Raw genomic sequence first — 14,629 nt, forward strand, 5'->3', positions numbered from 1 at the left:
ACTTAAGTGGCAGAAGGATGGTTTGTGGGTAGGACACTGAACTGGAACTTAGGAGACCATTACTTAGTTTCCAGTTTAGCCACAAACTTCCAAAATAACTGAGAGCAAATCACTTAATCTACTTTGCACCTCAGTTCATCATCTAAAGCTGAGAAAGTGTTTTTCTATGTCATCTAAAGACATAACTTCAAAATTGTGTTATATATCCTGTGTTATATATGCTATATAGCTCAAATATGCTAAACCCATTTGCCTGTTTTAGTAAGTGACTTTGGCTCCAGTGTGAACACAACCAAAGTTAGGTAAATGTGTTTTTTTTAACTTGTACATAGAACTCAACCACATTTAAATTTGATTGCAACTATATGCTGAAGTATTATGGACTATGTAATTGTTTCAAAATCTGCAGGTCATTTTTTTCCTAATTCATTTCATTCTTTCACTAATTATATTCACTGTGAAAAGAAATACAAAGGGCATAAAATGTGAAGATCATTATATGATGTTCCAGGCTAACACCTATTGCAAAATGTCTTTAGATACACCTACAGGTTCTGTGGGCAACACTTTAATTTTCAGGTTCATCGGTAAGACAGGTCAACAGCTTTTAAAGGCACACAGTCATATAATCAAGTTTGAAACATCTGTGGATTTGAAACTTAAACAAAGCTGTCTAGAAATGCCTTCCAGTTTTGAGAGCTTGCCTAGTTCACTGGCATTCAACATGAATATGTGGGGATAGGTTCTCAGCCAGTGTAGACTGGCATATCTCTATTCACATCAATGGAACTGTTCTGATTTATACCAACTGCAGATCTGGCCTATGTGGCTTTCTAAGGAGCAACAGTTCTAAAGGATCTAATCACATTTCTACTATTCCTGATGTACTGTAACAGTGCACACAATCGCCTACTCAAATCATTGCACCAGATGAAGGATTTTTTTTAAGTATATTTGCTTTTGTAGAATTCTCTTCTTTCAAGGCCAACAGACAAAAACATATGCTGCCATTTACTAACTCATGAGAAATCTCTGAAGGCTTCTAGCAGTTTAAGGTTTAGAAAATCCTGTGTTTATCTTTAGTAAATTAAAAGACACTTCAATTTTTAGAATCACTTTTTTTTCTTAGTCTCAGATTACAGGGAAACTGTCCTAATCTACATAACCCTTCTTTTAAGATGGAGTGAGGGATAAAGATGATACCTATGTGGTGCTAAATGATGGCAAAGCAGTGGTGCTCAGTACAGTAAAAATGGTGTTTTTACCAAAGAAAATTTACAAAGTGCAGATCTGAGATTGAAGTATATCCTTAATTTAAGAGGGAAAAGCAAAAGATATGGTTAAAATTGTCAAAGGCATCAGGGGATATTCTATTTGCCATGAATCTAGAGAGCCCAGTGGGCCTTATTCATGGCCAGTAGGTAAGAGAACGCTAGGTTTTCACAACATTTTTTTTTACTGTATATATTACATAAATGTAGCTCTTGCTAACAGCAATGAAATGGTAGAAACGAAACTCATTCAAAAAAGAAGTTCAAAAAGTAAGCATGAGGGCAAGAAGGGAACAGTAAGAAGGCAAAATTACCTATGTAAAACCTGTTTAATTAGAAGACTAAATGGCCTGAACAAACCTCATAAAATAAATTATATAATTTTTTGGCAGAATAGGATACGATTAGTCCCCCTTTTTTTTTTTAAGCACTGTACCACAGCATAATTTACTCCTATATGTAAACAGCTAATTATTTTAAATGTGCAGGATGTAAGAGCTGAATGGAATGGGGTAGAAAAGGGAACTTTGTTCTACAATAGATGTCTCTTTCAACAATCTCATTAGTCAGAGGGAATAGAGGTTGCAGGGGTTGCAGTTCCATAGATGACATGCATTCAACTGATGAAACTTCTCCCTCACTGTTCAGGAGGAGATCAATAGCTTTGTTAAGTACTCTGGTGGTACAGGTCAGTATGTCTTTTTGCAAGAGGTTCTGACAGGTTTTAATGCTGTAGGTCATTGCCATTTCTAATGGCAAATAAGAATAAAAAGAATTATTTATCCAGAATATTTTATGGGAGGTGTTGAATTTTGTGTATTTCCAGATTGAACTAAAACTAAATGGGCTTTTATACACATACTTCAGCAGCAAGGGGGACGCTTTAATTAGAGTGGCTCTGAGAGCCACTCTAATTAAAATGCCCAAAGTGTCTCATGTATCACAGCATCCCGTGCTGAAAAATGGCAGTGGGGACACTTTATCTAAAGCTCATTGAACGAGCTTTAACATGCCCCCACTGCCAATTTGAAGTGTGGAGACACTGATACATGAGACGCTAGAGGCTGCTGGAGTGTGATAATTACCATGCTCCAACAGACTTGATTAATTAATTGCAGTGCATTGGAGCAGCCTTGCTGTTTGTGTATAGGTGCAATAGCATGAGTCAAGTAAAAATAAGGAAACATTGACTTACTGGTGGTAAAATCTATGGCTTCTGTTACTCAAAGCTGTACAAGACTTTGGGTAATAGAAACTTGGTGGGATTTGCTGAATGAGCTTTTTCCCTTATGCTTTAAAAGCTTAACTTTGGCAATACATATTTCTTTTATTGAAGTATATAGGTAAACATACGGGTTTGTCAGCTTTGATTTCTATCACCAAAACACTAGTATTAAATAGACACAACCTCAGTGAAGGTAACCAGGTTTGGACTGAAGCAGTTAAAGTGAATTTGGCTTTCTCTAAGTATTTGGACAATCCTGTTCTGATACTATTCTAGTATATTACTGATTGATATCTGTGCTTTCTAGCATCACCATAAAGAAATAGAAATTTACTTATTGGCATGATGATAGAATAAAGGCAAAGAAAAGTGGCCCTTTGTCCATCTATCCATGAAAGTTCAGCCAAGTAAAAACTGCAATAAATCTTTTATATCCCCTTCCCTGAGCTTCATTTTTGCTGCACAGTTCTTTTACCACAGTAGAAAACTGAGATAACACAAGTGCTGGATTTTCAGATGACTAGAAAAAGAGGCTTAGGAATAGATTTAGATCGGATTTTCCTTCCTCATTTCTTTGAACGGAAAGAGGTCATTTGGTGCAAGCATTTTGGATCCTCATCTAAAGCTCAGTCAGTGGAATTCTGTCATGTTGCTAGACTGACTGAAGTCTTTATTGCTGAAATATACCATTTGGCACTTTTATTTGTTTGGGTTAAAAAATGTCTTAGCTTTTGATTTAATGTATATTTTGATGCCCGTGTCGTCATCCCTGGAATTTCTTTCAATGTATTCTACAATTCAATGGGGGGAAGAAAAGTACCCTCTAGTGTCATCTCACCATATGAAACCTGATTATTTTGCAGGAGTACATTAAAAAACAAAACAAAACCCCCAAAACCCTAATTGGCAGTTCTGCCCACAAAAATGGTTCCAGCTTCATACAAAAAGTTCACAAGCTTTGTTATAGGAACTCACTTGGGTTTGTAACAAAATCCTAGAACCAACTAAGGTTTATTTAGTTTAGGGTTTTGTTGCAAATGTTTGGTATGGCTGTACTTAAAATCCAAGGCCTTGATTTTTAGGGATATTATAGTGGAAAATCTAATACAACCCTAGCTATAACTATGTCTGTGCAAATATTGCAGTACTTTTCAGCATTTAGCTTTATGTGATTTCAGTATACAATACTGTATTAATAACATTGGCCTCTAATTCTATTTTCATGTGGTTTTTTTATTTTTTTAAAAATGCATACATCTAACAAACTAAGAAATCCAGATAATCTAAACTTTTCTGCTTAAGTCTCTTGTATTCCTGGTATGGTATGATTTTTTTAAATGATGAATAAAAATATTTTTCATGGCATGACCAGACTATTTCTTATAACGCCAAACTCTTAGTTACTGTCCTTTATAAAAAAAACAAAAAACCCTTAAAGGTAAAGACCATATTAAAGTCTTGGCTGTCTTTGAAACCCTTCAGAATTGTGCCATACACTTAATGGGACAAAGAGTAGGATTATGTCTTAAGTAAAAAAAAAATCAATGAGTGGATCATTTGCTCTCTTTTTTTTCATAACTGAATGTCACCAAAATTAAGAAAATGCAGTAAAATGACAGTGGGTTTTAATGCACAGATTGCCCCTATAAACTAAGAGCAGTAAGGGGTATAGATGGCGTGGTGCATCACAACACATTTTCTTCAGGTAAAAAGAAACTAGAAGATTGATGAATAGATTAAGGGCCTAGGGCTATATTATTCAGTTTAAGATAGAAGTAAGAATCAGTTTACTGGAATGAGTTGAAAACAGTCTGCAGAGCTGTGAAATAGGAACTATATTACCAGGAGTGGCTAACAGACAATAGAGTTGCAGAAAAAAGGATAGCTTGATTAGTGGAACACCAAGACCATTAAAAACGGGAGAGGGCCATTAATACCAGTGGAATGAGTTTAGAAGGAATCCGGTACATTGTAATAAGCCATGAATTCAGTTGACTTCCTCAGTGCTGCCTGATAAAAAAAAAAAATGCTGCTGCCACTGCTAATTGGTTTTAACTTTGGGTGAAACAAGAATCAAAGTGGGGTGCAAATGTACCAGTGTATCTTCTCCCCACTCTCCAGCCTCCCCATCCACCCCATGCTTCCAGACCATACTGATTTGAGGACATCTATATCCTTAAAAGACTGACTGAGGAATGTCATTACTATTAGACGAGGAACAACAAAGAAGCAGATAGCTCAAAGAAGAAGAATTAATGACTACAGATAGAATACAAATCTATGAATAAACCACTTACATCCTTCCTATTGATTTTCAAATTAGTGCAGATATTTAATGCCTGTTTAATGGATTAAGTCATCTATGGATTGGTAGACCTTCCTTCATACTTCATTGCAAATGTTAGGTATTTTAATTATTAATCCATACTTAACATAGAGTCTCTACCAATTCCTTATTCTATAGCTCACTTACTTTGTTCCTATTTCCTTTCAACACACAGAGGTTTCATACTTTGATGTTATACACTTTATATGTTTGCTGCCAGAAGGCTTTCTGTAACAAATTCAGGTGTTTTCAACTGTTAGATGAAGTGGTATTATATTATTCTTTAACTCAGTCATAAAAATTATTTGCAGGACACTTATCCCACAAGGATGACAAAACAGAAATACTGTATTTTCTGGTGTATAAGACATTGTTTTTCCCCTGGTGAAGGAAATCTAAAAGTAATGTAAGCCTTATATACCACAGCCAAAAAATAACCAAAATTGTAATAAAAATTGACCAAAATTCAGTCAACCTCATTCTGCAATTTCATTCTTTTTGGAGGTATGTGCATATGCATGTTAAACACTGAAAAATACAGCAAATACTCAAGTGGCATATCCATACATATATATATATATATATATATATATATATATATAAAAAAAACACACAAACACTTCTTTGTGGAAAACAGTTTTGCAGTGAAAGTGGATTTGCATTTACAACACTGGTTTCCATCAATATCTTGATGATGCATGTACTTAATTTAACCTACCAACATTTTCTTTTAAATCTAATAGAAATGTCTTGCTCATCAGCTTGATGTCTGAAACTAATTAAGCATTAAAATTAATTAACTTTTTATATATGCAATACTCTGTACAGCAAGATGATATGGCATTCTCATGACACAGCTGCTTCATGACATTAAAGTGTTACTTTTTATATACAAGTGTCTTGTCCTGGCTTTTATAGTAACTCAGGAGACTGAGGGAAAGAGTGCAGTCCAAAATGAGCTGCAGAAAACTGACAGAAGGCTGAGTGTTTATGCATACTCAAGGACTGCTCTTATTTACCTTTGTATATTTTATACCCTTCTGTATGCTACCACACAACCTTTCAGGCATCCTCTAGTGAGGACTGTTCTTTCAGCTCTACACTTTCATTCAGGGCCAGCTTTGGTATCTCTGCATACCACTATTCAAAATCAGGTCCAAATGAAGTCTAAGACTGGGCACTGCACTGAGGATTAACATTTCTTGGCTGCACTGCCTCGTGAAGGTGGCTAGTAAGGTTCAGCAACCCTGCTTCTGCTCACCTACCCCACTCCAGAAGCAAGCACCAGGTTATGGCAGGTATTGACAGCGTGGAAGAACCAAAGGGTGGAGAGCACAAAGTTAAATGTGGCAAAGTGGGAGGACAATCTAAGGCCCCTGACAGACTTTACACCAAAGATGCAATTAGCTGGTTAATCATGACTTAAGTACTGACCCAGCCATAGGTTCATTCAATTAATGGCATGATAAAATGAGGTATCATATACAAAGTTATTATACAAAATATGTGCAATAAATTTGTGGCTGGTTCCCATCCTGCCTTAATTGATTGTGTGGCCACTGCCTAGCTTCTGGAGCACACTGGAGCCTTTCAGGACTCCTGTGTGTCCTCTTCAGAGGCTGGGACTGTGCTTCGGGTGATCAGAGCTCCCAGCTGTGGGCGTGTAGGGAGCCAAGCTTGCTACTTGGTGGTGCAGGTGTGGTGGGATCTGACATGGGATCCCACAAGCATGCTCTCTGTCATGCACATATGAAGTGGCAGGAAGTGTGATGGTTGGGATCCTGCTTCAGATCCCATTCACACATTTACTTCAATGTCTGCCTGGGGCCTAAGTGTGTGAGAGCTAGGAAAGGAGGAAGCAGGAGCAGAGGAGAAAAAGATGAAGAAAATAGGGGAAAAAACAAAACAAAACCCCAAACCCAAATGGAAAGCATAGAAAATATAGGAGCTAGTAAAAAAAGAACCTTTTCCTTTTTTCCTTCCCGTATATCTAACAATCTCTCCTCCCCTCCATTGAAACTGTACCCTCTTTAAAACCCTGTTCTCCATGACATCTGCCCCAGGATTTCACCTTGAAAATCTAAATACCCTATGTACTTTTTATTTTTAAACATTTAAGACTATTAAACTATGACAAATACTTCCAGCAATTCAAACAGCTTAAATATTCCGAGGAATATTTTCATGTTTGTGAATGAATTTCTGTACACTTTTGTACTTCTTCTACTGAGACCATCACAAATCCTGGGATCCTTCATTAGAATACCTGTTGTTCTTGATATGGTATATATATTTTATGGTGTGTGTATATATGTGTATGTGCACACTGATGGGTGCACTGAAAACGTGTCAGTACAAGCCTAATCTTCATAATAAAATTAGGGCTTTCAAGTATGAATGAAGACATGGCCAACTTTTCTAGGCACTGTTGTTATGAGACATAGAGGGTGTATCTACCCAAGGGTGTGTCTACACATTAGACTAATCTAACGCGCAGTAAAGTGTCCCTTGTCTACACAAGCATAGCAATTACTGTGCAGTATATTAGCCTAATGTGCTGTTTTCTAGTACCTTATCTACAGCACATTTGACGCCGACTGGGAGCAAATTGCTTCTGATCAGCCTAGGCAGTAGGGAACCACAGGGGGTGGGGAGAGCTGTTTGCTTAGTGGGATGCTGCCTCAGCCATGTGGAGACTGGGACTGATCTCATGATCTCCCCCCAGCTAGGATGGAACTGAGCTAGGACAGCTTCCCTCTGGAGCTTGGAGCTAAGCCTCCATGCCCCTTGCCATCGCAGGGCTAGCACTCAGGGAAGCCTGGAGTTCCCCCTGGTTGCTGCAGGGTGACAGAGCAGGGCAGGAGCAGGCCTGGATTGGCTCAATTTGCTCCTGATGGGGGCATGCATGTAGATATGCACCGGGGAGCACTTTAATGAGCCTGAATTTTCTGCACAGAAAATTCAGGTGCATTAATTGCATGTGCAGATGCACCCAGAGAGGTTTTTTTTCAGGGGTGGTATCTTGCTGCTGTCACTTTTCATATATAGGTGACTGGGGTATGCATGTCATGGGACCTGGACGCTAGCAAGCGGTCTTCCAGATTCCAAAAGTGATGCAGAAAAAACAGCTCAAATCCATGTCCTTTGGCGAAAGCTCAGAAAGGTTTTTTGTCCTTGGGCAGTACATCAGTTGGTCTGATTAATAGTCAGTCCAACTTAGTGTAGCTTGCCCTTGACAGGTAGCAGCAACACAGTACACAAGACAGGTCTTGCAGCCTGTTTTCATATTTGAGTGCCCCTTGTCTTGTACCAATTCTTTTCTCTCTCTCTGTCATGATGTTCATCTCTACATGCCTTTTGGAAAGTTTACACACCTACACTTCAGTTCTTGTTATCTCTGCCTTATTAGTGAGTTCTTACTTTTCACATTTGTCCTTGAGTTTCTCAGCTGCTGTTTTCTTACTGTCTCTTTTGAATCAGTGTCTTTTGGCTCATTAGTGTGTGTTAATTTTTTTTCATATCAGGTCATCCTGCAGTCATGAGGCCTGTTTCTCCCAAGCTCCTTCGGTTATACTAACCGGTACTGCTACAGGCACTACTTTGCTGGATCGGCCCTGAGATCTATTTAGTCCAGTATCTTTTGTCAGACAGTGGCCACTGCCAGATACCCCAGAGGAAGATGCAGTAGGTAAACGAGAGAGTTTGCTCCTCTACTAGGTCTCAGTTGATTTTTGATAGAAATTCACTTCAACCCTGAGATATGAGATTTAATAACAGTTCAGTAATTTTCCATCTTTATTATGACCTTGACTTTTGTTATATAAACATCCAGTCTGTTTTTTAAATCTGCTAAGTTCTTGACCTCAGCCACATTCTCTGGCATTAAATGCCATCTTCTTTCTGTGAAAACATATTTCCTGTTACCAGTTTGTAAATTGTCACATTTTAACAGCACTGAATGACTATTTTTATAAAAGAACAAAAACTTCTACTCTGCTGTTCTGATCTACTGTACTTCTCTATACTATTTACTATTATCTATTTTTTTCATACTCTCTCTTATTCATCTCTTTTTAAAGGTAAACTGTTTTTCTCATTCTCTTTTTATATGTGATTTTTTTCCCCCCTTAATCATATTGACCTACTAGGAGCTGTCTCTAGTTTTGCGATATTCATGGTCAGATGTGATGACCAGTACCAGCCTTCCAGATGTGGCCACATAGTATATTTATATAATTGAACTGTATTTTCTGTAAATGTGTATGTGTTTTATTGAGGGCTAAACTACTACAGTTTAGCTTTCATATACTGCGGAGTGGAAACATGAGGACAGGCAGTCACCCTAGAGCAGTAAAGTTTTCCCCCTCTCCACTCTTAAGATAATCTGTTCTTGTGCCCATGCCCTATATATATCTGTGAGGAAAGATGCCATTAAGGAATTAGGTTCAATTCCCAGCTTCACTACAGCCCTGCATAACCTTGGACAAATAGCTTACTTTTTCTGTGTCTCAGTACCTTACAAGCAAAACTGGGACAATGATGCTCTTCTTGGCAAGTGGCTTTGAGATCAATTGATGGAAAGGGCTATGTAAATGATAAGTGGTCATCATGCTATGATGGGCATGTGCTAAACATCATCAAATTCTGAATGATGTGGTTTTTTTTGTGGGGGCCATAGCAGAGCCAGCCATGGCATTTTTGGATGGGACTGGCAAAAAATATTGTTGCTCCCCAAATGAAAAGGATGATGTTCACCATGATTAAAACATAAATCACAGGGCCAGCCTGAGGACTGGGAAATAGGTTAATGAGCTGGTTCTTCACACTTCTGTACCATTACTTATATACTTTGTTTTTTATCGTGTTATCCTTTATTTCTTGCCATTCATGCCAGCTTTGATTCTGTGTTTACCTCAGTGCTTGCTTTCATGGTGTGTCATTCTGCATGCAGAGTCTTTCCTTAACTGATTCATATGGATCCCTTCCTGCCTTCAGATCTTTTCTCCGTACATACTACTATATTGATGCCTACATGATATTAGTTGATTACCATTAGCTAAGTAGGTAATATTTTAAGAAAATATCTCTTATTGTTAATTTGTTGCTCCTGTCCTCCTGGCCAAGATTCTCACCGTATAAAATGAGCATGCTCTCAGCCTGTTGCTGCAGAAGTGAAGCTCAGCTACATGCTGGAATCTGCACCTACTTGCCAGCAAGCAAAAGTTTGAAAGGGACATTTGTCCAAACAAGCGGAGGGTTCTGAGATGGCTGCTGCATTCCCAAGCCCTGAAAGATGGTTTACATTCTAGTGAGATTAAGGACTTGTATAATATTTCAGAAACACTAACTACAATGCTTAATGCTTTTGTTATTGTTTCTGTGAGGTAGGCAGCAGTATTCTTATTTTACAGCTGTGGAAATTTGGCAAGTTGCACCTAACCATAAGATTCCCCACCTAGGCTAAGTAGAAAAAGCATGATTTTTTTCAGTGGGGTTGAGGGCCAGTGCATGCTGTCTAATGTAATGTGCTCTGCTCAGTGTTCCCCCCTTGGCACACTAGTTGTTAACCTATGACCTCAACTTCCATCCCTGTTTTCATTATTATTTGTCCCAAGTACTCAGTAACATATCATTAGTGGCTCCTGGTGCTAAAGGGGGATTATAGTTTCCTTGGAGGGCCTGGGACTGTGACTCTCCTTGATGTGTCAAAAGTCCAGTGTTACATAGTCTCACACCTTTTTTGTTATGCACTTCACATCTGTGGCCCCACCAAGTCCTAGGACCTCCGGGTTAACCTCCTTCTGGCCCTGGTTAACCTGGCTGTATATCTGACCACGAAGGAGGCTGTGGCCAGAAAGGTCCCCAGGGACTGTGGGCCGGGGCTGTTCTTCTTTCCCATGTGCAATTCCGTCTCTGGGCAGAGTATCACTCAGCAGCATCCACTGGTTTGTTGGACTCGTGCTGTCTGGTGTGCGCTGCTTGGTGTCCCCCCTTGGCACACTAGTTATTAACCTTTGACCATCACTCCTGTCCCTGTTTTGCTGTCATTTGTCCCAAGCAACCTGTTGCTGCCTTCTCAGTAACCTCCCTGGTTAAAGGAGGCTAATAGTTAACTTGGTGGGCCTGGTTGTCTAGGTCCATGATCCTGTAAGGCAGCAAACAGGCCTGTGTCACTTAGCCCTGCACCTTTTTGTTATGCACTTCCCATCCACAGCCCTACCAAGCCCCAGGACCTCCTGGTCAATCTCCTCCCAGCTCTGGCCTAGCCAGCCAGCTATTGGACCAGGAAGGAGGCTCTGGCTGGGGCAAACCTGGGCATGTGGGGCCATCTTCCTATCACTCCTGCACTTGCATCTCCTGGAAGTGTTTCACCGGTTGGCATTCACAGGCTCCCTTGACTCATTCAGGGGACAGTGGGCGCTGGCCAGTGCGCTCTGCTCAGTGTCCCCTTCTGATTTCCTTGTTCTTAACCTATGACTTCGCTCCTTTCCCTGTTTTCTTTTTATTTGTGTCAAATCATCAGCTGGTGCATCCCCGGTAGCCTCCCTTATTAAGGGGGTCCGTGGGCAAGGGGTAGCAGGTTGGAACTGGCCATCGATGTTTCCAAATGGGTCCTAGTACAAAAAAGGTTGCAAACTGCTGGGCTGCGGCCTAGGAAGTTGGAGCCAGGAGGCCCAGGTGGAGGCCAAGCTGGAGGAGGCCGAGATGCCCCTATTAAGGGAGGCTACTGGGGACACACTAGCTGATGACTCGGTGCCACGGGCAGCGATGGATGACTTCCAAGCAGGAGCTGGACTTATTAAAGGAGGCGTCTGGTCTGGCAACGGGCCTGCACCCGTGATCTTTAGGCACATCAAACAGGCCTGCGTCTGGCAGGGGCAGGGCTTGAACTACAGGGCAGCTCGGGCAGGCCGCGCAGGGGGCGGGAAGGGAGAGGGGAGCAGGGTTGTTTCTCCCACGCTGCCTCTCTCCCGCCACCCTAGGGCGCGCCGCGCACCCGGGCGCCGCCGGCCGGGCTGGGAGGCGAGGCGGGGGCGGCGCTGTGCCCGCTCCCCGCCCCCGGGCGTCCCTGCCGGCCGGGCTGCCGGAGCGCCGGGGGCGGCTCGGGCCGGCCGCCTTCCCCCTGCCGGGCCCGGGCAGCTCCCCCTGGCGGCGCGCAGCGGCCGCGGCAATCTCGGCGGGGAGCGGAGCCTGCAGCTGCTGCTGCCCCCGCCAGCCCCGCGCGCGCCGCCCGCCGCCCCTCTGCGGCGCCCGCGGCCCGGGCCGCTCGCCGCCCGCCCTGCGCCGCCGCCGCCGCCGCCCCGCTCCGGACAGAGGATGCTGCGCGGGGGGCGGGGGGCTCTGAGCAGGGGACCGCCCGCGTCTTCCGCTCCGGGCGCTGCTGCTGCAGCCGCCGCCGCCGCCGCCGCCGCCTTCTCCGGGCAGCGATGACTTCCAAGCATCAGGCGGACTGGATCCCTTACAGGTAAGCACCCGGCCGCCCCTCTCGCCTGTGGGGGCTCGGGGGGGCGAGCACCCCCGGCCGGGCACCGGGAAAGTTTGCGAGGTGGTGCAGGGGGCAGGAGAAGCGGGAAGTTGCTCTGCGCGGAGCCGCCCCCCGGAGATGGCACCCCGGGGGGCACCTCGCTGCCCCCCTGCTGCCGCCCGGCAGCCGGCTCTGCGGCCCCTCAGGCCAGGGACATGGCCCCCCCCCGCCCCCGGCCTCCTCTGTCAGCGCCCGCCTGGTCCTCCTGGCTCCTCTTCTAGGCTTCAGCCCGGCTCATCGCAGCCTTTTTTGTACCAGGACCCATTTGGATGTCAATGGCCAGTCCTGACCCACTGCCTCCCAGTGTGCAGGGCACGGGGAGGCTCCAAGCAGCCCCCCGCAAGCTGGCCCTGCCTGCAAGGGACAAGCCACAGTTTCCCCCATTTTTCTCCTTGAAAGGAGAATCTGTTGGGGGTTTTTTTTTTAAAGTTTGTTGCTCCCTTTTTAAAGTTTTCAACAACCCTTTCTTCTGTTCCCGCAACCCGCTTTTGGGTCATGGGCCGCAGGGTGAGAAATGCTGCTGTAGGGCAGCGGTTCTCTGCCTGGCTGCCCTGGGGTGAGAGGCCTTCAGATCCTTCAGTAGGGTCAGCCCCGGGGCTAGTGGGCAAGCCGGGCTTGCAAGAGCAACCCGGTGACTTCCCCTCGGCATCCCAGGACATGGGAAGCTGCCTGCCTTGTTGCGGGCTCTCTTGAGTTCTCAGCCGAAGACGAACGGCCCCGTTGAATTTCCTGCGCTCCAGCCACGTGAGGAAAGGAAGAGCTGGTGTTTTCCCAGGGGTGCCTCGAGGCTAAACAAGCTTGAAGATTCAGGATAAGGATCGGACACGTCACAGAGGCAAGGGGCATCAGCAGCTGTTGAGCACAGGATTTGGGGGCACAGCCTCAGAAACAGAGCTTCCTAGAGTGCTGGAGGCTGCAAATGAGAGCGAAGCCATAGGGGGGAAATGCCCTGGTCAGACCCAGTTCACCCTCCCTCTCAGCACCCTCTCCCTGCCACTGTGGGACACAGGCCTATTTGTTACTTTCAGGGGATTGTGAGCCAAGAAGAATGATGCACCTCTCTTAGAGCGGCCTCTGAGAAAGTAACAGCTCCTTTTTTGGGACAAAAAAAAGGCAAAACAGGGATGGGAGTGAGGGCCAGAGGTTCAGAACAAGTGTACCAAGGGGGAACACTGAGCAGAGCACACCGGGCAGTGCCCCTGAATTGAGTCCAAGGAGCCAGTGGACACTGCCCAGTGAAACTCTGCCCGGAGATGTGACTGGACAAGGGGCAGGAAAACCACCTGACAGTCACTGGGGGTTCTCCACTGTGTGACACAGGCCTGTTTGACACCTGCTGGGAGCATGGGTCTTAGGCTCAGAGCAAGAGTTAGTTCCCCTGTTAATAGAGGGATGGATATATGTCACCTGATTACTTGGGGACAACAAAAGAACAAAGCGGGGGTGGGACTGAAGTTTAAAAGTGAGTTCACTGAGGGGATACGGAGTAGATCACATTGGACGGTGCCGACTGGCACCCTGAATGAGTCTAAAGAGCCGGTGGGCACTGCTTAGTGAATGGACACGGGGAAAGGAAAATGGCTCTGCAGTCCCTGGGGGTCCTGCCCGGTGGACACAGGCAACTGGGCAAGATGGACCTATAATCTGACCCAGTTAATGGCTATTTGTATGTTCTTATGGAGCCAGCATGGACTTGAGTGAGTTCACAAACTTTGGGCCGTGTCCCCTAAGTTGAGCATTGTGGCAGGTTTATTATCATTGACTTCTGTTGGTTCAGGCTCAGTGCCTGTGGTCCCTGAATGTTTCTGGCTGCTAGCAGTACGTCCCTGACTGAAACCTGCTTTGCTCTGCAGCCGCTCAGCTTTGCAATTTTTATGCATGTGCATGTGCAGTGTTTTGCCTGCTGCTGTAACAGCTGTAGTCTTTAGGGTGTGTTGGTGTTTAGGCAAAGCCAGGTTCAGATATCATCCCTGAGGTGCTTTGCATTTTTAGAATGGTTTGCAACACGTGCTTCATGTTGCATTCAGGGCTCACATGTTTCCTTTCTAGAGGGGGTGACTTCTAGATAAAAGGGACACTCATTTGGGGAATAAAGGGAGTTTAGAAATACAGAGGGGCACCTGACAGAACGTCTTGATTTTGATTTTGTGTGTATGGGACATGGGGGCTGGTAAGCAAGTGCCTTTTAGGAAACCTTTTGTTAAGATGACTGAAAGGGAGGGTCCTTCACCTCTTGACTTATTCTCCTACCATCCTATACAACACGGACACATCATGGGCCA

General features: G+C 44.0%; 1 protein-coding gene across 4 annotated transcripts in view; it reads left to right on the top strand.

The window, feature by feature from the left end:
• Positions 1-11,872: 11,872 nt before the first annotated feature.
• The window catches only part of TUB (TUB bipartite transcription factor), a 115,550-nt gene continuing 112,793 nt past the window's right edge, over positions 11,873-14,629 (top strand). For 2 of the 4 annotated variants that reach the window (XM_090032634.1, XM_090032635.1), the window contains exon 1: positions 11,875-12,287. In XM_090032634.1, coding sequence (XP_089888760.1) covers positions 12,250-12,287 — 38 coding nt within the window. In that variant the 5' untranslated portion in view covers positions 11,875-12,249. Of the gene's footprint in view, positions 12,288-14,629 lie in introns of all 4 variants that reach the window. The other 2 variants (XM_090032632.1, XM_090032633.1) reach the window with 2 other exon arrangements.

The sequence above is a fragment of the Crocodylus siamensis genome, chromosome 2 (genome assembly GCF_052110815.1).
Source record: "Crocodylus siamensis isolate JL-2025a chromosome 2, ASM5211081v1, whole genome shotgun sequence".
Lineage (NCBI taxonomy): Eukaryota > Metazoa > Chordata > Crocodylia > Crocodylidae > Crocodylus > Crocodylus siamensis.